At 44.5% G+C, this 24,649-nt stretch overlaps 1 protein-coding gene across 3 annotated transcripts in view; it reads right to left on the bottom strand.

The window, feature by feature from the left end:
- Positions 1–24,649, bottom strand: part of GABRG3 (gamma-aminobutyric acid type A receptor subunit gamma3) — a 423,309-nt gene that overhangs the window by 384,041 nt on the left and 14,619 nt on the right. For all 3 annotated transcript variants that reach the window (XM_038760361.1, XM_038760363.1, XM_038760362.1), the window contains exon 3: positions 11,104–11,171. In XM_038760361.1, the coding sequence (XP_038616289.1) occupies positions 11,104–11,171 (68 nt within the window). The remainder of the gene's footprint in view (positions 1–11,103; positions 11,172–24,649) is intronic.

Here is a 24,649-nt window from a genome sequence, read left to right on the forward strand (position 1 = left end):
TGGATACGCTTTTGCATGGAAACCTCAAGTTATTCAAATTCTAATGGTCTCTGTAGAGCTACAGATGTGTCTGGTTATATTTTAGGTCAAGGAAAGAGGCTTGAAGATAAAAACGGAATCAGGATGTTGGTATCTGTCCCAATACTGGGAATGCATTTCCAAGAGTGTGCCTATTTTCAGAGCTCTTTAGAAAAGTGCACCTCATACACTGTAAAGCAATGGAATATGACCAAGTGGCCACTTTGAAACTGGAGTTCACAGAAATCCCTAGCAGTACATAAAAGAGCAAAAAGCAGAGACTACCAGCATCTTCTCTGCTTCCAAGAGTGGGAGAAAGAGGCTTGCGGAAGCCAGAGATCACACACAAAGGCAGAGATGAGGCAGCCAGCGAGGCAGTTAATGTTAAAATGAAAGGTGATTTAAAGTACAAAAGATAGCACCATGAATGATGTGTTCCAAACGACTGAACATAAAGGAATGAGCCAGAGAAGACACCAGAGTAAGCAGAAATTCCTAATCCCACTGAGAGAGTCTGAGGGATGAGATACTTTGTCTCCTCAATGGGGAGAGATACTTTATCTCCTCCACTGCCACCATCCTGTGAGCCTTGAATTCACCCAAGAACTAGCTCAGCCAATCAGTTAGGGCTTGGATCTAACCCTTTCAACTCCAGATAATCAGAGATGTCATGGTTGAAGCAGCCTAAGTGTGCTCCAAGAAACAAAGATGAGACACTGACAGCCAATTTGCCATGAATCTGTGGTAATAGATTCATGAGAGTGAGAGTGAGCCATGGACTGGTGGTAATAATAATTGTGGTATTTCTTGATGCTTAACCAATCAATTAAGGTATTGATCACTTACTGTGTGCAGAGCACTGTACTAAAGTACTTGGGAGAATACAGTAGAGTTGGTTGCTGTTGTCTTATGCTGTCTGGTTGTGTCCGACCCACAGTGACACCATAGACACATCTCTCCCAGAACGCCCCACTCCCATCTGCAATCATTCTGGTAGTGTATCCTTACAGTTTTCTTGGCAAAGATACAGAAGTGGTTTACCATTGCCTCCTTCCGCACAGTTAAATGAGTCTGCCCTCGACTCTCCCATGCCACTGCTGCCCAGCACAGTTGAGTTTTGACTTGTAGCAGATTGCCTTCCACTTATTAGCCACTGCCCAAGCTGGGAATGGAATGGGTATGCCTCTGCTTGACTCTCCCTCCTGTAGCTGTCACTGTTAAAGTCCTGGAAACTCTCCAGGTGTGACCCTGAGAGGGGAGAGTTGGTAGATCTTACGATTTAGAACCATATTCCAAGAACTGTGCTAAGCACTGGTGTAGATCCCGGATAATCCAGTAAAGCACAGTTGCTGTCCCACATGGACTCACTGTGTAAGGACAGAGGAGAATGGGTATTTAATCTCCATTTTATAGATGAGGAAATTGAAGCACAGAAAAGTTAAGCAACTTTCCCAAGGTCACATAGCAGGCAAACATGATAGTAAATAATCATTAGTAATTATTGAACAGTTACTGTGTGCAGAACACTGGACTAAGTGCTTGGGAGAGTACAACTGAGTTCGTATACATGTTCCCCACTCACAAAGATCTTACAGTCTAGAGGAGGAGACAGACATTAAAATAAATTACGGCTATATTTAAAAGTGCTGTGAGGCTTAGGGTGATGCAAATATTCAGTGCTTCAAGGGTAGAGATCCAAATGCACAGATGACACAGAAGAAATAAGGGCTAAGTAGGGGAAGACCTCTTGGAAGAGATGTGATTTTAAAAAGTCTCTGAAGGTGGGAAGAATGGTGGTCTGTCATATATGAAGGTGGGGGCAGTTCCAGGACAGAGGGAGAACATAGGTGACGAGTCAGTGGTGAGATAGACGAGACTGAGGTACAGTTGAGTAGGTTGGAATTGCAGCACTTATGCAGACTGATTTGAGGTAGGAAATCAGCAAGATCAGGTAGGAGAATCTGGAGATTAGAACCCATGTCTTTTGACTCCCAATCCTGTGGTTTTGTTACTAGTACAGGCTGCTTCAGTGTGGTAGGGTAGTTTTCTGCATCTGTTCCCAATATAGCAACTGAGACCCCTGGGTTAGGCCAGCCAGATGCTTGTTTGGGTTGTGAATAATAATAATTATAAAATAAGAATACTTGTGGTATTTGTTAAGCACTTACTAAGTGACAAGCAATATTCTAAGAACTGGGAAAGATACAAGTTAATCAGGTTAGACACGGTCCCTGTCCCACATGGGGCTCACAGTCTAAGTAGGAGGGAATAGTATTGAATCCCCATTTTACAGATAGGTAACTAGGGCACAGAGAAGGGAAGTGACTTGCTCACGGTTGCACAGCAGATACATGGCAGAGCCAGGATTAGAACCCAGGTCTTCTGACTTGTGGGCCCGTGCTCTTTCCACTAGCCTCGCTGCTTCATGCTGAATCACTTTCCATTGCATCCAGACGAGGCTGAACATGACCCTTCCAGATCATGTCCCATTTTACCAGATATCAATGGTCTGAAGCCAGTCAGTCGATCCTATTTATTGACTGAAGCAGTTTCCAATTAATCAGTCAATCAATCAGTGATACTGAGCACTGTACTGAATACTTGGGAGAATACGCTAGGGTAAGAAGACATGATCCATTCTCTAGAGGAGCTTTTAATAATAGCAGTAATAGTACTTATTAAACATTTCCTGGGAGAAAATACACAGCTGAGAATCTGACATGGTTGCTGTCCCCTTAGCGGGCTCACAATCTCTTTAGCTGGAGAGACAGGAAAATACATCCCTGGTAGGGGATACAACTTATATACTTATGTGCTGTAGGGCAGTGGGGTGGGTACTTAAAATGCTTACAGGCTACAGACTAAGAGATGTGGTTGCGAGGGCATAGGATGAGGAGATGAGGGATTATTCGGGGAAGGCTTCTTGGAGATGTGATTTTAGAAGGGCTCTGAAGAAGAACAGAGCAGTGGTGTGTCAGAGTTCCACGCAGGAGGAGGAAAGCCTTCAGCCAGGTGTTAATGATGAGGCTCAGTGGGATTGATAGTGTTAGTGTGAAGTGTGAGGGCTAGGTTGTAGAGGGAGAGGAAGGAGGTTAGATAGGAGGAAGACAGTAGATTGGGTGCGTTAAGGTTATTGGTGTGGACTTTCTCCCTGTTGCAGAAAGGGATAGGAAACCATTGGAGGTTTCTGAGGTGTGGGAGATGTGTGCAGAATCCCTACTTTCATGGATTGGTAGTAACTGCTTTAGGATACATGGCGGGGGGAATTTAGATGGTGAAGATTCCAAGTCTCCAGTTGTTTGGCAAAGAACAAGGTGATGAACTCAGAAGCCTAACAACAGTTCTGGTTGGATTGAGGCCTGTGAGATTCGAATAAGTAGTCAGGGACCACCAGGGCTATGATGTCCAGTGGTTCCATTGTTTTAGACCTCAGAAAGATCCCTCCTCTTGGACTCACAAATGGACATACTTTGGTAGAGACTGTCTGATTTCCAGCTAGTCTGCAGTCCCCAAATCAGCTTCAAGTATCTTTTAACCCTAAAGAAATTGGAATAACAGTGAATTATCACTCTGTGAAGGTGTTGTCATATCCCTTAGGACTGTGTTCAAATTCCTCAGAAATGGTCACTGTTAGATTCTAAGTCCGACACTCCAGGGCTTCAGTTTTTGGAGGACACCACTTGAGTCTTCCTTCAATAAACCATAGATGTGGATGCAAGCAGAGACCCAGACTCACGCTTGGCAACAATTGTGTTAACACTTTCCTGCAATACTTCAGAGATGGAACCTCAGCTCAGACTCAGCTCCATCTCTCAAAGCAGTGCAGGAAAAGGGGGAGTTCAGGAACTTTTGAGCCACAGCACAGCACTGGTAAGCCTTGCGATGTATTTTGGGGTGCTTGTTGCCAGGTTGCTGGGTTCTGGTTGCAGCGTGCCTTAGAAGCAGAGTGGCTTAGTAGAAAGAGCACAGGCTAGGGATTCAGAGGTCGTGGGTTCTAATCCTAGCTCCACCACTTGTCAGCTGTGTGACTTTGGGCAAATCACTTCTCTGTGCCTCAGTTACCTCATCTGTAAAATGGTGGTTAAGACTGTGAGCTCCACATGGAACAACCTGATTACCTCGTATCTGCCCCAATGCTTGGTACATAGTAAGCACATAATAATAATAATAATATTAATAATAATAATGATGGCATTTGTTAAGCGCTTACTATGTGCAGAGCACTGGTCTAAGCGCTGGGGGGGATACAAGGTGATCAGGTTGTCCCACGTGAGGCTCACAGTCTTAATCTCCATCTTACAGATGAGGTAACTGAGACTCAGAGAAGTTAAGTGACTTGCCCAAGGTCACCCAGCAGACATGTGGTGGAGCTGGGATTAGAACCCATGACCTCTGACTCCCAAGCCCATGCACTGAGCCATGCTACTTAACAAATACCATCATTACTATTATTATTATTATTATTATTATAGCAAAGCCCAGGGCTGGATTATCTGATACCTTGCCTTGTGGGGACTCTGGAGAGGGCTTAGTACAGTGCTCTGCACACAGTAAGCACTCAATAAATACGACTGAATGAATGAATGAATGAATGAGGGCCCGACAGACTGCATTGAGCCCAGTGTAGAAAATATTCCTTGGAACCTCACCATTTTGTTGGGAACCAGTAGGAGAGAGGCTTCTTGACCCAAAGAAGCTGCTCTTTTTAGCTCAGGATCCTCATATGTAAAATGGCAATTAAATCTTTTGGGTAGGGACCGCCTCTATATGTTGCCAACTTGTACTTCCCAAGCGCTTAGTATAGTGCTCTGCACACAGTAAGCACTCAATAAATACGATTGAATTAATGAAATCTTACTCTCTCTGACTTAGTCTGGAAAGCTACTTTTGGGACAGGGATGTGACCAATCTAATTATCTTGTCTCTACCCAAGTGCTTAGTACAGTTTTTAGCATGTAGTATAAACAAAAAATCCCCACCCTCTCCTACCTCACCTCAACTTGCCCCCTCCTTGCTCACCTCACTACTCTCCTACTACAACCAGCCCATACACTTCACTCCTCTAATGCTAACCTTCTCACTGTGCCTCAATATCTCAGCCAACCCCTCACCCCCAACCGGCTTCTGGCCTGGAATGTCCGACAGACAATTACTCTCCGCCTTCAAAGCCTTATTGAAGGCACATCTCCAAAAGGCCTTCCCAAAGTAAGCCTCCATTTTCTCTTCCCCACTCCCTTCTGCATCGCCCTGACTTGATCCCTTTGTTCATCCCCAGTCCCAGCCCCACACCACTTATATACATATCTGTAATTCATTCATTTATATTATTGTCCGTCTCCCCTGCCTCTAGACTGTTAGCTCACTGTGGGCAGGGAATGTCTGTTTATTGTTATATTCTCCCAAGCACTTAGTACAGTGCTCTGTATACAGTAAGCACTCAATAAATATGATTAAATGAACAAATATCATAATTGTCATCAGTAGCAGCAGTAGCAGCAGCAATTGGAGATGGAAATTTCACCCCTCATACCTCTCCTGCTCTCCAGCATGTCCCTGAAGATGCCCAGTCCATCTCTGCTCCATGCCATTGGCACTCTTAACCTTGCCTTGGCAATGCCTAGATAAGGATGTATGCAGGAATAAATACTGATTCAGGGAAAATGGAAATCAGGAAAATGGAATTGGGAAATAAATAGCCAATTGGAAGAGAAAAGTTAGGATGAAAAGCAAAATCACCGTCTATAAATTCAGAGACGAGAGTACTCAGACCCCTGCTAACCCAGCTGCTCATTTTGATGATTACAGCAGGCATAACCATGTTCTTAAATAACTGAAAAGGTCAGGTGCATCTCTACGATCGGCATGAACACCACATCCTCCACTCTTCCAACTCTAATGACATTTAGACACAAGCCAGCGGGAAGTTGGTTTCCGCACTTCTCTCTGTGGAAACCCAAGAGAGTCAAGAAAAGGCAACATGACACAAGGGAAACATTCTACCTCGGTTTCTCATTCTTTGCAGACGCACCTCGTAATAGTTTCTGGGAAATCCACTGCAACAACATGAGCCAACTATCTGAAATCTGGACACCCTTCTCCAGATACACCTCAGTTTACACTCTTTACTCCCTTCATGGCCATCTTCTTAGTGTATTTAGCCCTCAGCTCACCCATTCCACACCCTTCTCACTGCATCTAGTTCCAAACCCCTTAAATGCTCTCTTCCCTCAAGACCACCAAGCAAAACCACTAGTAAGACTTACACCAAGCCACCCAGGAGCCCTGCTACCAACATGGTCTGTGCATGTGAGGCCTTATGCAATAGGTTGGAGGGTTTTGACAATTTTTAGAGTGTTAGGAAGCTTTGCTTGGGATTGGGCTCTGGACGACCTGCGTGGTCTCACCCCAAGACCCCAACCGATCCCTTTTATCTCCAAACTTGTTAGAACTCATGCTTTGTCTTCTATAGTTTTTTTGTATTTATTTTGTCAATCATTTATCTTGCTGTCAACCCCTATGTATATACGGTATGTGTTCATTCATTCACTCAATCACATTTATTGAGCACTTACTGTGTCCAGAGCACCAGGCCTATGCTCTATTCACTAGGCACACTGCTTCCTATTCATTCTCCCTCTGTTCTTGACTTTCTTCTAGCCTGAAACTCCCTCTCCCTTTACTGTACATATAAGCTTAGTAAAGTGCTCTGCACACAGTAAGTGCTCAATAAATATGATTGAATGAATGATATATATATATATATGTAGATAGATGGATAGATAGATACAGATAGATATATTTGTTAAAGGATTACTATGTGCCAGGCACTGTACTATGCCCTGAGGTAGATATAGGAAAATCAGGTTGGACTCAGTCTGTGTCCCATTTGGGAATCAGTCAGATTCCCCATTGGATAGATGAGGTAACTGAGGCACAGAGAAGTTAAGTGACTTGCCCAAGGTCACACAGCCAACAAGCGGCGCAGCAGGGATTAGAAGCCAGCTCCTTTAACTCCCAGACCAGTGCTCTTTCCCCTAGGCCACTGTCTTGTGGGCAGGAAACGTTTCTACCAAATCTGTTGTATTGTACTCTCCAAAGTGCTAATAAGTGCTCAATAAATATGACTGATTAACTGATTGTTTATACCATTTCACCTTTCCTTTTATGTCTGTTGACAAACCCCTCCCCACCTTATTCTTAAATTCTGAGCCCCTTGAAGGGCAGGGACCATGTCTAATTCTCACCTGTTTTCTTTTCTCCCCTGACTTCATTCATTCATTCAATCATATTTTTTGAGCACCTACTGTGTGAGTGCTCAAAACCACTGTACTAAGCACTTGGGAGAGTATAATACAATAAACAGACAAATTCCCTGCCCGCAAGGAGCTTACAGTCTCCTTGTATAATGAAGGACTTAGTATAAGAGGACTATACTTAGAGGACTTAGTATAAGTAAGACTTATAGTATAAGAGGACTTATAAGACGTATAAGAGTATAGTATAAGAGGACTTAGTATAATGCTCTACATGCAGTCCATCAATCACACTTATTGAGCACTTGTCATGTGCAGAGCACTGTACTAAGTGATAAGGCCCTACTGAGAGCTCACCTCCTCCAGGAGGCCTTCCCAGACTGAGCCCCTTCCTTCCTCTCCCCCTCGTCCTCCTCTCCATCCCCCCCATCTTACCTCCTTCCCTTCCCCACAGCACCTGTATATATGTATATATGTTTGTACGTATTTATTACTCTATTCATTTATTTATTTATTTATTTTACTTGTACATATCTATTCTATTTTATTTTGTTAGTATGTTTGGTTTTGTTCTCTGTCTCCCCCGTTTAGACTGTGAGCCCACTGTTGGGTAGGGACTGTCTCTATATGTTGCCAATTTGTACTTCCCAAGTGCTTAGTACAGTGCTCTGCACATAGTAAGCGCTCAATAAATACGATTGATGATGATGATGATTGGGAAGTGGTTTATGGAAGTGGTTTACCATTGCCGCATTCTGCATAGTAAACTTAAGTCTCCACCCTCAACTCTCTCCTGTAGTGCTGCTGCCCAGAACAGGTGATTTTTGACTTGTAGCAGATTCCCTTCCATTTGCAGGCCACTGCCCAAGCTAGGAATCGAATGGATATGCCTCTGCTTGACTCTCCCTCCCGTAGTCAAGACTGGTAGAGTACTGGAAACTCTGCAGGTGTGACCCTGAGAAGGGGATACTTACAGTAGCCAGGTAGATACTTTCTACCTGAAAGTATTACTCTCTAATTAGCCCCTTGATTCGGTTCAGAAATATTTGCAATTGTAATAAATAAGGATGGAGTTCATATAGACTAGTGTGGAGGCGCAGAAAACCAGTCTGCAGTTCAGTTGACTAGCCCAGATCTGTCACACATTTGAGATTGTTCTATTGTGCTTTGGAATGCCACTGCCTCAGGATGTGAGGATAGAAGTGGAAACCATAGACAAGAAACCAATATTTTTCCTTCCCCTCCCCAGTTGCCCTGCCCCATACTATTAGAAAGTCTTTTCTCTGTTTTCTCCTCCATGGAATGAACAGTTCCCAAAAGAACCAGAAGGAGACAAGTACAACAGATCTTTGCCTACCCACGTATCTGTGGTTTGTTTGAAGAAAGACACTAGTAGGATAGTAATCTGTTTATTGATGCAGGATATAAATAGATATTTCAAATATCTGGCACACTTGAGTTCAGCTGAGGAAAGAGTTTTCAGAAAGTTCCTCAATTCCTTGAATTGAATATTTGCCGCCTTTCAACTTCCAAGTCCTCTCATCTTTCCCTAAACTGGCTGTATTCAGAGTCTTCTGAGAATTCTCCAGAGAAATGGCCTAGAGAGCAGGGGCCACCTTTCAGATCCTTCACACAAAGTTCCTTTGATCTGTTTCAAAGATGCCCTTCAGTTTTTCTGCACCGGCAATCTCTCCCAACTGCGAGATTTACTGGTTTGAAATGCCTTCACCAGATTTTTACTCTACCTCTAGATCTCAAAACACTCAAAATCAACATGGATTTAGGTTCCTACACCTCAAGAGCAGAGTCCCCTGAAAAATCACTGTAAAGAAACTCACTTTGCTACTAGCATATGACTCAATGCCAGCATTACCTAGTGAAAATGGTCTAGACCTGGGTTCCAGCCCAGGCTTTGCCACTTGTCTGCTGTGTGACCTTGGGCAAACCACTTAACTTCTCAGTGTTTCAGTTTCCTCAACTGCAAAATGGGTATTCAATACTTGTTCTTCCTCCTACTTAGAGGAACAGGGACTATTCCCAACCTAATTAACTAGCATCTAGCCCAGCACTTAAAATAGTGCTTGGCACGTAGTAAGCACTTAACAAATACCATTAAAAATATCCAAAACTACCATTCTCCACTGTTTACATTTTCCCACCCGTTTTGTAAAAACTTAATGTAGGGCACAAAGAAAACCTGGAGATCACACAAAATCAAGTCAAAATTGTAATAATCATCATCATCATCAATCGTATTTATTGAGCGCTTACTGTGTGCAAAGCACTGTACTAAGTGCTTGGGAAGTACAAGTTGGCAACATATAGAGACAGTCCCTACCTAACAGTGGGCTCACAGTCTAAAAGGGGGAGACAGAGAACAAAACAAAACATACTAACAAAATAAATAGAATAGATATGTACAAGTAAAATAAATGAATAAATAAATAGAGTAACAAATATGTACAAACATATATACATATATACAGGTGCTGTGGGGAAGGGAAGGAGGTAAGATGTCGGGGGTGGAGAGGGGGACGAGGGGGAGAGGAAGGAAGGGGCTCAGTCTGGGAAGGCCTCCTGGAGTAGGTGAGCTCTCAGTAGGGCCTTGAAGGGAGGAAGAGAGCTAGCTTGGCGGATGGGCAGAGGGAGGGCATTCCAGGCCCGGGGGATGACGTGGGCCAGGGGTCGATGGCGGTATAAATGTGGTATTGGTTAAGTGCTTACTGTGTTCCAGGCACTGTACTAAGTGCTGGGGTGGATACAAGCAAATAGGGTTATTCCACATAGGGCTCACAGTCTCATTCCCCATTTTACAGTTGAGGGAACTGAGGTCCATAGAAGTGAAGCAGTTTGCCCAAAGTCACACAGCAGACAAATGGTGGAGCTGGGATTAGAACCCATGACCTTCTGAATCCCAGGCCTGTGTCCTATCCACTAAGCCATGGTGCTTACACAAGATGCATCTGACCATATAGGATGCAGAGAAGACAACTTTAAATGAGCTACACAATCTGTCCCCGACATCAAATGGGGCGATACAAGTGCATCAGCACAGGACTAGCCTTCACAAAAAACAAACTCAACTAGATTAAATACAAATATTGCTCTAATACCACAGTTGCTATAGTATTTCAGGGCCTCCCAATAGACACCGATATTGGTTGAGAAGATGCATCGCAATGACTTATATCCTTGAGACATTTCCCCGGGCCAGGTAAACCACGCAACACCTCTCCTTTAGAAGGTGATCTCTCTAGTAACTCAGAAGTAAAAACCACTCTGAAATACGAAATGAGTCTCCAGCATCTTAATGGAAAAGGTTGAAAAGCTTTAATTATCTTTGTTAGGTAGGGTAACATAAGAATCAGAAGTACATGCTAATAATCAGCGATTGCTAATGAAAAAGTATTTCAGTGAAGTCCCCATGCATGGCATCTGGTAAATAATACGTGAAGCATTCCAAAAGAGTTTAATGTTCAGGAAAGTGTAGGAAAAAAAGAGGGACTCTATTACTTGCTTCCTATAACAATACAAAACAAGACTTTCTGGCATACCTTAAACATTTCTCATTCTCCACTTACTCTTTACACTTCTGGGGCTCTGCAGCCTTTTCCATTCAAGCTCTTACTGTGTTGTATCAAACCACCCTCCATAACAGGCTTCTAGTAAGAGTTTTACTGAAAAAGGAGATGTCAAAACCGAAAGCTGAGACAGCTAGGGGACCCAGAAGGCAAAGCATCACTTTCCAGGGACACCCATCACAGTTGAAGAGCAAGGAATGTTGCAGAGATGAGCAGAGAAGGAGAAAAGTCATTGTCTGAGAGACACTCACCATATTTATTGATGACACAGGACCAATGCTGTTAACATAAATGTCAACGTCAATGACAGTTGGTTTTACTGCGGAGAGAAAAGAAACACAACATTTAATCTTCTGTGTGATGCAGAGATTGTGAGTTTATCAAACTCCTTCAGAAGTTTTTTGAAGGAACCCCCAGGGCCACTGGTACCTTGGTTAATAGGGATGGTGATGGGATGAATACCTAGCAGGGGTTCAGTATCAGTCAGTGACAGATATAGGTGTGGAGGACAGCTCACACTTGGATGGAGAGAGATGACGGAGCAGGAGGGAGTTGGTAGAAAATCTCCTTGCTTCTGTTCCCATGCAAAAATTGCTCACACCTATGGCTCCAGCCTCTAAGATAAATACTATTGGTGAATATTTCCTTCCCTTTCACCTTCCCCACCGCCCAGGTAGCACAGCCAGGAGCAGAGTAAGAAGTCAACAATTTCAGGATCTTTTCCTGCAATAGCAGATCCTTTGCTGCCAAGTCTTCTGAAGGGTTCCCTCTTCAGCTAATAATTCTAACCAGATCTAACATTATTAATAATGTGCCAAGGGCATGCTAATCACTGGGCTAATATAGGAGCATTAGTAGTAGTAACAACAATAATATCGATAATAATAATAGTATTTGTTAAGCGAGGCACGGAGAAGTGAAGTGACTTGTCCAAGGTCAATCAGCAGGCAAGTGGTGGAGGCAGGATTAGATATAAGAAGATTGAACACAGTTCCTATCCCATGTGATGCTCATGGTCTGAAAGAGTGGGAGAACAGATATTATATCCCCATTTTATAGATGAGGAAACTGAGGGATAGAGAAGTCAACTGACTTTCCCACTTCAATTAAGTGATTTCTCAGAGCTGGGTTTAGAACTCAGGTCTCCTAACACCCAGTCCCAGGTTCTTTCATCAGGCCACGCTGCCTTAGATCTAGAGCAATCCAGAGATTTTGCTTGATGAAACAAGCATCACAGATCATTATAATAAATCAATCAACTGTATTTATTGAGCACTTGTGGTATGCAGAACACTATATTAATCACTTGGGAGAAAACAATACAGCAGAGTTGGTAGACACGTTCCCTGCCCACAAGTAGTTTGCAGAATTGTTAGAAATCCAGAGCCCTACATGCGAATGTGTGGAAAGAGGCAATGGTAAATTATTTCTGAATTTTTACCAAGAAAACTCTATGGTTATACAATAAGAATGACTGCAGATACAGTTGCAGCTTTCTGGGAGAGATGTATCCATGGTGTTGCTCTGACTTAGCATAAAACAAGACATGCAAATGTGATGCCTATAGGCTATCAACTATCCAGGAAGTTTTAAGGGGGAGTGGAAAAGAATTTGTTGGGACACCCATCCTTACCCTATGCACAAAATCCTTGCCTAAAGGTCCTGGAGCACCTGCTGTTCATTGTCTGTCTCCCCCTCTAGATGGTAAGCCCTTTGTGGGCAGGGATCATGTCTACCATCTCCATTGTATTGTACTCTCTCAAGTGCTTAGTACAGTGTTCTGCACACAGTGAGCACTCAATAGATACAATTAGTTGATTGACTGGATGATAGTCATAGTGTTGTGCTGAATGTGTAAAGTGATCAAAGTGATAACTGTGGCTGATTTAGGGCTCTGTGCTTCAGTCTTCTTATCTGTAAAATGGGGACTCAATACCTTTGTTCCCCCATCTTAAATCATGATTCTCCTTGAGGGATAGAGACTGTATCTGATGTGATTACTCCAAAGCTTCACACATAATAAGTACATAACACATACCAGTATTATTATTATTTTCCTGAACTTTCAGGGTGTAAATCAGTCAGAAAATCCACAAAAGTCTCCCGTCCTCTTTAGGGGTACCAATCTATTCAGTTCTGGCAGTGAATGGAAATCACACTAGTTGGAGTTCTTTGATAGCTCATAGTAAGGGCACAGAAACTGTTATATTCCACCTTCTCTCTGGGATGTGTCCAATCAGGGAAGGTTGTCCTAACAGATGTTTTTCAGTTGGACTAAGAGTTAGCAACAGAGTCCAAGGAGTCTTCGATTTCAAGCCCTAGCTGATGGAGACTTTGAGAACACGGGGTTGGGAGTAGCCTTCCTTAGACTGTCCTCCAGCAGTGGGCAAAAATGCCACCTGCATGAGGAGCCCCAGAATCAAATATGGGACGAAGACTCCTTCAAAGTGTTCGGGAAGATCCCAGAGCACATGCGCTAATGATGGAAGCCAAGGGCTTTGGCTTTAAGAGTGGATGAAGGGGCATCAGTCATCATTTATACTTCAAGGACCATTTGGGAGGACTCAGACCAAGAGCTGTCTGAAGAGAAACCTGAGGCCGCTTGAGAAAAAGCTGCATCCAGGACCTGACATTATTATGAGCTTTCCTTAATTGCAGGGAATGTGTCTGCTAATTAATAATAATGGTAATAATAGTAATAATGACATTTGTTAAGCATTTACTATATGCCAGGCACTGTACTAAGCACTGGGGTGGATACAAGCAAATCGGGTTGGACACAGTCCCTGTCCCATGTGGGGCTCACAGTTTCAACTCCCATTTTACAGATAAGGTAACCGAAGCCCAGAGAAGTGAAGTGACTTGCTCAAGGTCACACAACAGACAAGTGGCAGAACCGGGATTAAAACTCATGACCTTCTGATTCCCAGGCCTGTGGTCTATCCACTATACCATGCTGCCTCCCATACTGCTTCTGTAGCATTGTACACTCCCAAATGCTTTGTACAGTGTTCTGTACATAGTAGGTGCTCAAAAAATACCACTGATTGGGTGATTGAGTGATGTAGCATCACCCAATGTTATTCAGGCAACAGTATTTATCAAGCCCTGTTGTACTAAGTGCTTGGGAGAGCACAATGGAGGTATTAAGCATAATCTCTACCCTCCAGAAGACTATACTCTAGAGGAGGATAGAGTAACAGAAAAAATTTACAAACAGGAGGAAGAAAAAAGTGGAAATGTAGATGTGGGTAAGAGTTTAAGAGCAAGAAAGTATGTAAGATGGTATTCACAGAAATGCTGCAAGCAGGAAGTAAACACATAAACAAACACGTAGATAGTACAGAAGTGCTTGGATTGAAAATTAGAGGGATATCCCCTAGGGAGAAGGGAAAATTATTTGAGGAAGGTTCCTGGAGGAGAAGAGGTATCACAAGGTGAGAGCTGTGCTCTGGTAGAATATAAAGGGGAGAGAATTTCAGGTTGGAGGTAGAGGAGACCATAATGAGGCCCACTGAGTAGGTTAACTTGAGAGGACTTAAGAGAGCAAGCTGGGGTGTAGTGGGAGAAGAGAGTGGTTAAGTAGGAGGAAGATTGCTGATGGACTGCCTTAAAGCCAGTTGTCAGGATATTTGTATTGATGCATAACAGAACGGATAATCATTGAGGACTTGAGGAAAGAGAAGGCGTGGGCAGAGTGACACTTTAGAAAAATGACTCAGAAGAGTGGAGTACTGACAGGAGAGGGGACAAGTCAACCCTACATCTGAGCAGTTCATGAGTAACAAGTGCCTTCTGTATCTAGGGACAATCACTGTTAGCATTTTCTAGATGTGTCCTGATGTTCTGTGATGCAGTGGTTATTTTCTGTCTATTCTCTGTTGTTGTGGGTTTGCCACTGGAAGACAGAGAGGAGTGTGTGAAGGTTTGGTTTGGCGGGGCAGGGATATGGAGGAAACAAAGGGAAATGGGTAGGTGGAAGAGGGTGTGACTTGTTAGGACTTGGCCAGGCTAATAAGTTTAAGCTCACTAATGCTGGAGGGGCTGGTTGGGAGCAATAGGAAGCGGTTGGCTAAACACACACACACCCCGTACTTCCCGATGCCACCAACCCTGGAGGCTGGGAGAATGATAAGGCCAAACTATTAGACCGGGATAAGTACATTCCAATGGATCTTGTCACACAATCCTTCCCCCCGACCCCCAAATATGGCCAATGGAAGGGAAGAGAACTGTGAAGTAGCAGGGCATATGTGAGGAGGGGTCTACACAAACTCTTGGTAGTAGATTGGAACTCTGTCACACCAATGTTGTGGTCACCTCTATGTAGAGTCGTTGACGCCCACTCTGTCGGACCCTGCCTGCTGCTGAATGGCCTCCTTTCTGGGGCTAGGGGAAGTGAGTGTTTCCACTAGAAACTTGATTGCTGGGATTATTTGAAAGGTAGCCACTGCGTTATTTGAAAGGTAGCCCTGGAGAGAGTTGGGGATCCTGACGGCCAATATATTTATTACTTATTAGCCTAGGAACAGCTTTGCTCCTGAGGATTACCCATCACTGATTCTTTGTGCTATCATTTCAATAAACCTGCTTCTCTTACTCATTAACCCTTCTAGTCTGTGAGTCCATTTCCAATCCTCTGACTCATGAATTGCCCATCAGATGGTTCTGCCAGGTGACAGGGGCAGCATGGGGTGGGAGGAGGGCATTATTTCTCCTTACTTCCTAGCAAGCACCCCCTGACACTTTATGGTACTAAGTGCTATATTTGTAAGTTCTTCCTATATACCAGCCACTGTAGTAAGCACTGGGATAGATACCAGATAATCAGGTTGTACAAAGCCCCATCCCACACGAGGCTCATGATCTAGAAGAGGCGAACTGGAATATCTCCTCTGCCTCACGTCCTGTTTGATTGATACAACATCATATTGCATAATATAGATACATCAAACATAGACTCCAGTGGCATGGACATTAAATGCAAAAACCCTCATGCAAAATTGAAAACTTCAACACATACAGATCATTAAGGACAAAATGTGAATTTCCTTCTCATGTGCCTGAACAAGAAAATGGTTAATGGTACAATTAAAATATTCAATTCCATTTCATCCTTGTGCACTAAAATGGGAGCATTGCTGCTATTTGGGAAGAAATATGAAATCTCATTTAGACACTATTTTTAGAAGGAGCTCCAAAACACTTTTCCTTTTTTTTTTTTTGAAGAGGTGGATGAAGAGGAGCAGGCAGGAATTGAAACGTTGCCCCTGACCGCTGTTCCACACTCTCCTCAAATCCTCTTTGCCAGTTATCTTCTTGCAAGCGGTAAACACCCCAACTGTCCCAGAAGGAGAGGGAGGTATCCACTCGAGGCCATAGGCCATCAGTAACAAACTGCATATGGGAAAAGACTTAAGCAACTCAAAGTTATAATGCCTCAATAGCCTGGCAGTACTTCAAAGAAAGGAACTCTGCAATCAAGGGTATTATTGGCCCAGCTCAGCTGAGGAACAAAGAGGACAAGAAAACTCACATAAAATGAGCAGATTACAAGCAAAGAAACACACACATGCACCTACAGTCTTTTCTCCTGCTAGGAGCAGACTAGAGAAATTCAAACAAAAATTTTTCAAAAAAAAAAAAAACAACCACTCACAGGGGCCATATTTTCAGAACCAGAATGTATATTTAGTTCTTTGTGAAAATTTCCATTTCTGGCCAGAATTTGCTCAGGGCAACTCTAACTTCTGACATTAAATGAAGATTTGGGGAAGAGAGCAATGCCGCCATGTCTTTGGGGTGCAGAACTACTAGCCAGTCAGTCATTCAATCAACTGTATTTATTGAGCGCTTACTGTGTGCAGAGCATTGTACTAAGCACTTGCGAGAGTACAATATAACAGACATATTCCCTGCCCACAATGAGCTTGCAGTCTAGTCCTACCTGAGAGGCTCACTCCCTCCATCTCTCTTCCACTCTCCAAGTCAACCAGAATCCGTGATTTCCAGATAGCCCTTCTCAGCCCCCAAAGGCTGCCCCCACACCTTGTTGCCATCCTGTATAGTTCACTCTAAACTGCAGAGTGTAGGTGGACAGTCTGGTTCATTCATCATTCATTCATTTAATCGTATTAAGCGCTTACTGTGTGCAGAGCACTTTACTAAGTGTTTGAGAAAGTACAATACAACAATTAAGAGTGACAATCCCTGCCCACAATGAGTCCAGAGGAAGGGAGACAGACATCAATAAAAATAAATGAAATTACAGATATATACATAAGGGCTGTGGGGCAGCAAGAAGGGGAAGAGTAAAGGGAGCAAGTCAGGTCAATGCAGAAGAGAGTGGGAGATGAGAAAAAGTGGGGCTTAGTCTGGGAAGGCCTCTTGGAGGAGATGTGCCTTCGGTAAGGCTTTCAAGGGGAGGGAAAGTAATTGTCTGTTGGATTTGAGGAGGGCAGGCATGCCAGGCCCAAGACAGGACGTGGGCTAGGGGTTGGTGGCGAGACAGGTGAGATTGAGGCACAGTGAGAAGGTTAGCAGCAGAGGAGTGAAGTGTGCAGGCTGGATTGTAGAAGGAGAGGACGGAGGTAAGGGAGGAGGAGGAAAGGTAATGGAGTGCTTTAAAGGCAATGGTGAGGAGTTTTTGTTTGTTAGTTTGTTAATGGGTTAGTTGTCATCCATTCTTAAATCACAGGCCAAAGGGGTAGCACCAGTGCCTGGGAGGGACCAGGCTACCAGCCTAGCAGACCCTACCCAAGTCTGGGCATTCTGGACCCAACTGCAGACCCCACTTGCATCTCGGGTTACTGTTTCAAATCTTTTCTGGATCTTCTATCAGAAGACTCAGCCCCAGAATGGCCTCTCAGTCTTTCTCCTTTCCTCTGCCGACATGCACCAGACTCAGTCTTGTGATTGTCAGCCTGGCTGACTGAGCCGTAGACTTGCTGTGCCAGCAAGGCGGCTCCAGCCCTACCTCTTGTTCAAACTTCACCTCATGAAACCGGTCCAATTCCCCCGGACTCTCCACCATTCTGGGCTGGCCCAGCTCTCCGCTACCTTGCCACCAAGAGATATGGGTCTGAGCTTGAAGGTCACTACCGGTCCTGGGTCCCTCTGTAGGTGGGTTCTAAACCCAGCTCTGCCACTTGTCTGCTGTGTGACCTTGGGCAAGTCACTTTACTTCTCTGTGTCTCAGTGACCTCATCTGTAACTCACATTACCTCACATTTCCACCTCACAGTCTCACATACTCGTGTTCTACCTTACATTTCTACCTCACAGCTCTATATGCTGCCAACTTGTACTTCCCAAGTGCTTAGTACAGTGCTCTGCACACAGTAAGTGCTCAATAAATATGATTGAATGAATGAAAATGGGGATTAAGACTGAGAGCCCCATGTGGGATAGGGATTGTATCCAGTGTAATTAGTTTGTATCTATCTCAGCGCTAAGTACAGTGTCTGGCACATAATAAAGGCATAACAACTACCACAATCATTTTTTAAGTACTCTGCCTAGGAATCTGAAAGCAGGCTGGAACTGGAGGCTGGGAAAGAGCAGGGGCTTTAGGCAACAGGGAGCCACTAGCCTGTAGTCAAGGCTGCTTGTCAAGTCCCCAAAACTGCAAGGATCTGAGTTATTGAAATGGATCGTCCCATTGTTGTGATCCTATTGTTATGTTAGAGAAGCAGCTTGGCTTAGTGGGAAGAGCAAGGGCTTGGAAGTCAGAGGTCATGAGTTCTAATCCCGCCTCCGCCACTTGTCGGCTGTGTGACTTTGGACAATTCACTTCATTTCTCTGTGCCTCAGTTACCTCATCTGTAAAATGGGCATTAAGACTGTGAACCCCCCCGTGGGGCAATCTGATCACCTTGTATCCTCCCCAGCACTTAGGACAGTGCTTAGCACATAGTAAGTGCTTAACAAATACCATCATTATTATTCTTATCCTGCCAAAATTTAAGGTCCAGTATCTGGGGCCTTAAACCCTCCATCCAAACCCTACAAGTATCTCCCTTTCAACCACTGTCACCCCAGAAACAAAAAAAGCTGCCCTTTCCTTGTTTAGTCCCTCCCCTTACCGGGAGCAGCGAACAGCCTGGCACTCTGCAAGCAACTGGAGGGCAAACAAAAACCAGCCAGTGTCCGGCTGAATTTCTAAATGCCATTCCACAGATTGAAGAGCCTGAGTGGTGGCCAGTCAAACTCTGAAGTCCCTCAAGCTCCCTGTTTTTTCAGCCGAGCCTCATTGGCCATTTCATCAGGCCCTTTCCTCGACAAAGAGGCCTGACCAGAGCCTGGGTTCAGATCTGCTTCTGCCTCCCCCTCTAGAATATAAGCTCCTTGTGGGCAGGGACTGTGTCTGTTATAATATTGTACTCTCCCAAGTACTTAGTACAGTGCTCTACCCACAGTAAGAACTCAATAAATACAACCGACTGATTGACTGACTCTGATTCAGGCTTGTTAGTGCCTAGTGAGCCAGCTCAGGAATGACCTGGACCCAAACTCAGATTGGGAAAAGCTTCCAAACCAGGCTCCCCTCCGGTTTCCCTCCTAGAACACAGGCGCCAATTTCCTCCTGTATTTGCTTCTGATTGTCTCAGTCTGGGGCCCATTTTCAGCATCTTCTCCTTGGTTCTGATCCTTTCCGTTGTATGAAAACAGCTTCTGGACACCCTTCAGAGGAGCATCACAACTGAAAACATCCTGAGGGGGTGTTTTCTAAGGAGCCAGAAATTTAAAATGATCCACTCTGGGGGCAATATGTAGTGCTAGTTTAATTTTACTAACATTTCCCCATGTAAAGGCATCATAAAAGCATTTTTTAACTTTATAGCTCTTTCTTGTTTTCTCTTCTCTCACAGTGGGAGGAAGCAGGATTCATTTTGTGGAAAATAAATGTGAGCACTGGCTTCAGATACCTAATCAAACTCACACAGTCAATCACAGACTCAGGCAGAGAACCACTTCCAGACAGGTATATGCATGCATGCATGCATGAATGCATGCGCGCGCGCGCGCGCACACACACACACACACACACACACACACACACACACACACACACACACACACACACACACACACCTCTAGAGATGCAAATACACCCATTTCACACCCAGTCTCTCATTAACTGATCTACACAAGAAGAGAAACACTTATTTACAGGCAGAAAAACACCTGCAGAAACATGCCCAAAGGCAGACATACACTCTGCACACCAACACACAGCAAGGCACATATAAAGAAACACAGAGACCCAAACATACTCCACGGGTACAAAGTCCTTAGCCTACGCCCACTAACCACTTACACCTACTCCTCTATACTCAGTCACCCACTCACAAACATAATCACAGACACATCCCGCACAGAAAACACTGCACACACACACACACACACACATTCAGACACACCCACATACACATACATCCCAGTGAGACAGTGAGAATAAGCTGCTTAGCCAGGAAGCCCACTTGACCCTTGGTCACCCATTTCCTTCCTCAGGAGACATGGAGGGCCCAGACCTGGAGCTGAAAAAAATAGTTGGAAAAGCACAAAGTGTTTGAGGTGAATTCCAGAGAGAAAAGGGCATTTGGCTCAGCTGGAGCCTGTCAGGTCCCAGGCAGTTCTGAAGCAGGTCAAAGTGTGGTGCTGGAGTTCTCGTGGGCCCAACCCTATGTCAACGTGATTCTGGGAAACCCCAGAGGCGACCCTGAGAGCAGGTTCAGGGACCACACTGCTGGGCGGTCAATATCCTGCGCTCCAGTAAGCAGTGCTGAGCTACCAGTGTGACACCAAACCTTAGGAAGGTCCCATTGGCAGCTGGAACCCACTGGCTGATGACCCTGGAAATCCAGTTCCTATTGGATCTGATCCAGACTCTGGGAAATCCTGCAGAGGGGACTGAGGAGGCTTCAACTGGGCTCTCTCTAGGTACGGAGCAGTGGCGGGTTCCAACCAGAGAGAGCCACGCCTACTCAGGATGGATCTCCCATCTACCCAATAGGGTGGCCACTACCCAACACTCCTGGGGTGGGAGGTGTAGGGGTTATACTCTACTCACCCAAGCGCTTAGTACAGTTCTCTGCACTAAGTGCTCGATTCATTTAATCATATTTATTGAGCACTTACTGTGGGCACAGCACTGTACCAAGTGTTTAGTAAATACTGATTGATTGACTTGCCTAAGTTCACACAGCAGACAAGTGGCAGATCTGGAACTAGAACCTGGGTCTTTATATTCTGCCATTTTCATCCATTTGTGATTTATTTTAATATCTGTCTTCCCCTTTAGACTGTGAGCTCTTCATGGACAGGGATTGCATACATACTATATATACTTCCAAATGCTTACTCTCATAAGTGCTTAGTACAGTGCTCTGTACATAAGTGCTCAATAAATATGACTGATTGTTGTATACACAGTAAGTGCTCAATAAATGTCATTGATTGTCTGCCACCTAAAACTCAACAGGTCCAAGACTAAGCTCCTTATCTTCCCTCCCAAACAGTCATCTTCCTGACTTTCCCGTCACTGTGGACGGCACTACCATCCTTCCCGCCTCACAAGCCTGCAACCTTGGTGTCATCCTTGACTCCGCTCTCTCATTCACCATACATATCCAATCCGTCACCAAAACCTGCCAGTCTCACCTTCACATCACCAAGATCTGCCCTTTCTTCTCCATCCAAACCGCCACCTTGTTGGTTCAATCTCTCATCCTATCCTGACTGGATTACTGCATCAGCCTCCTTTCTGATCTTCCATCTTCCTGTCTCTCCCTGCTTCAGTCTATACTTCACTCTGCTGCCCAGATAACTTCATACAGGAATGCTCTGGGCATGTCACTCCCCTCCTCAAAAATCTCCAGTGGTTGCCTGTCAACCTTCGAATCAAGCAAGAACTCCTCACTCTCGGCTTCATGGCTCTCCATCACCTTGCCCCCACTACCTCACCTCCCTTTTCTCCTTCTACAGCCCAGCCTGCACACTCCGCTCCTCTGCTGCTCACTTCCTCACTGTGCCTCGTTCTCGCCTGTCCTGCCGTCGACACCTGGCCCACGTTCTACCTCAGGCCTGGAATGTCCTCCCTCCTCACATCCGCCAAACTAGCTCTCTTCCCCTCTTCAAAGCCCTACACAGAGCTCACCTTCTCCAGGAGGCCTTCCAGACTGAGCCCTCCTTTTCCTCTGCTCCTCCTTCCCTCCCCATTGCTCCCACTCTCTCCCTCTGCTCTACCACCTTCCCCACCCCACAGCACTTGTGTATATTTGTACATATTGATTATCTATTTATTTTATTAATGATGTGTATATATCTGTAATTCTATTTATCTGTTTTTGATGCTTATTGATGCCTGTCTACTTGTTTTGTTTTGTTGTCTGTCTCCCCCTTCTAGACTGTGAGCCTGTTGTTGGGTAGGGATTGTCTCTATCTGTTGCTAAATTGTACTTTCCAAGTGTTTAGTTACAGTGCTCTGCACACAGTAAGCTCTCAATAAATACGACTGAATCAGTGAATGAATAATGTGGTAAGTTCTCGCCTTCCTCCTCTGAACTGTAGAATTCAGTTTGTAAGCAAAGCACTTAATTAACTCCACAGCAATGATGTTGTTGCTCTTTTCCAACAGCCCCTGTGTCTGTTTCTGTCTCCAACTACATCTGTTCCTGATAATGTCCTGAAACAATTTAATTATTTTCTGTATGTAGGATAAAGTGACACACAGCTCTGCTATATATACTTAAAATCCTTCCTCTTAGGCTGTCTCTCTAAGTAAAATGAAATGAAGTTTTGGAGTTTTGAAGTTGAAGGAAATTGCAGGTCTATGTGTGTGCCGTGGGTTTTTTTATTTATTAATTAGTTTATTATTTCTGCTCTACCCCATTGGGAGCTCTTAATTAGTTCCATGAAAATAGTGTTAAGCAACAGCACACTAAACCAAGCGTAGTTTTCCATAGGAAACAATGTAAAGTGCATAAATGTGCTTCCGATATCCAAAAGAATTGACCAAATCTATATTACAGTATTTTCAAATAGGGATAAAAATATAGTATAATCCCAAGATCAAATAGCATTGTAAGCATGTTCCAAGTATAAAATATTTTAATTTGGATCTTTTTTTAATGCGGACATACGCGAATATTTCATTTTCAAAGAGCTTTCTTTCACATCCTAGCCAACTGAATGAGAACTTGTGCTATCATTTGAAATCTCTCATCAGTAATGCAAGCTAGGCTGACCCCAGTCCCAGGGATTCTTGCCACAGATTCTAACCACACAGTCGGTGGCTTTCTTCTCCTTCATGCAAACAAGATGCTGTTTATCTCCACATGCCTACCACCAACCTTTGGGAAACAGTGATTCTCCTTTCAGCAAACTTTATGGCCAAGGGAGGTGTACATCAGAGAGGGTTGAATTGGAAGGGTGTAATCAGCTATTTCCAAGACAGACGTTTCTCTCTCGAAGCCCAGGAGGCCTAAGAGAGTCTTAGCTTCCTATGGCTTTTTAATTTTCATATGAGATCCGTTCCTCTTCAGTGCACCTTAGGAGGTCTCTTCCTAAGGCAGAAGATGACCAAAATGACTCTGAATTGGGAGAGGAAGAGGAGCCAAGGATGCTATGTGGTTAGAGAACTGGAACTGCAGTCAAGTGCATCAATTTAAAGTACAGAGTTTTCTGAACACAGATAACCGAGAAGCTTTGAGCATTCCGGAAAAGCTGTGATCCCAAGTACGATTACCTCACAAAAGCTCAGGCAGAGTCTGCAAGCTGAGCAAAATTGCCGAGGGCAGATCACTGGACAGTGTTGGTTACTTCTTTGGGAGGATGAGGGGAGCAATAGGAGCAGACCTGAAAAGCTCTTACTGACAGAAGCAGCATGGCCTAGTGGAAAGAGCCTGGGCCCAGAAGGCAGAGGACCTGAGTTCTAATCCCAGCCCTGCTACTTGTCTACTGTGTGGCCTTGGGCAAGTCACCTAACTTCTCTGTGCCTCAGTTCCATCAACTGCAAAATGGGAATTCAAACCCTGTTCTCCTTCCTGTGCGCTCTGTCAGAGCTGATTATCTTGTATCTACCCCAGCACTTAGTACAGTGCCTCACACATAGCATACACTTAACAAATACCACAATTATTATTATTATTCTTAGAAAAATTTGAAATGTTCTTTTTTCTCCCAGGCATCTACTCATAAGAGGATCCTACCTCCATTCATTCATTCAATCATATTTATTGAGAGCTTACTGTGTGCAGAGCACTGTACGAAGTGCTTGGGAAGTACAAGTTGGCAACATATAGAGACAGTCCCTACACAACAGCGGGCTAACAGTATAGAAGGGGGAGACAGACAACAAAACAAAACATATTAACAGAATGAAATAAATAGAATATGTAGATGTGTACCAGTAAAATAAAGTAATAAATCAAACATATATGCAGGTGCTGTGGGGAGGGGAAGGAGGGTAGGGTGGGAAGGGATGGGGAGGGGGGATAGGAAGGAGGAGGCTCAGCCTGGGAAGGCCTCCTGGAGGAGGTGAGCTCTCAGTAGGGCTTTGAAGGCAGGAAGAGAGCTAGTTTGGCAGATGTGCAGAGGGAGGGCATTCCAGGCCGGGGGGGAGGACGTGGGCCGGGGGTCGACGGCGGGACAGGCGAGAACGAGGCACAGTGAGGAGGTTAGCGGCAGAGGAGCAGAGGGTGCGGGCTGGGCTGTAGAGGAGAGAAGGGAGGTGAGGTAGGAGGGGGCGAGGTGATGGAGAGCCTTGAAGCCGAGAGTGAGGAGTTTTTGCGTGAT

Source organism: Tachyglossus aculeatus, chromosome 18, assembly GCF_015852505.1.
Source record: "Tachyglossus aculeatus isolate mTacAcu1 chromosome 18, mTacAcu1.pri, whole genome shotgun sequence".
Lineage (NCBI taxonomy): Eukaryota > Metazoa > Chordata > Mammalia > Monotremata > Tachyglossidae > Tachyglossus > Tachyglossus aculeatus.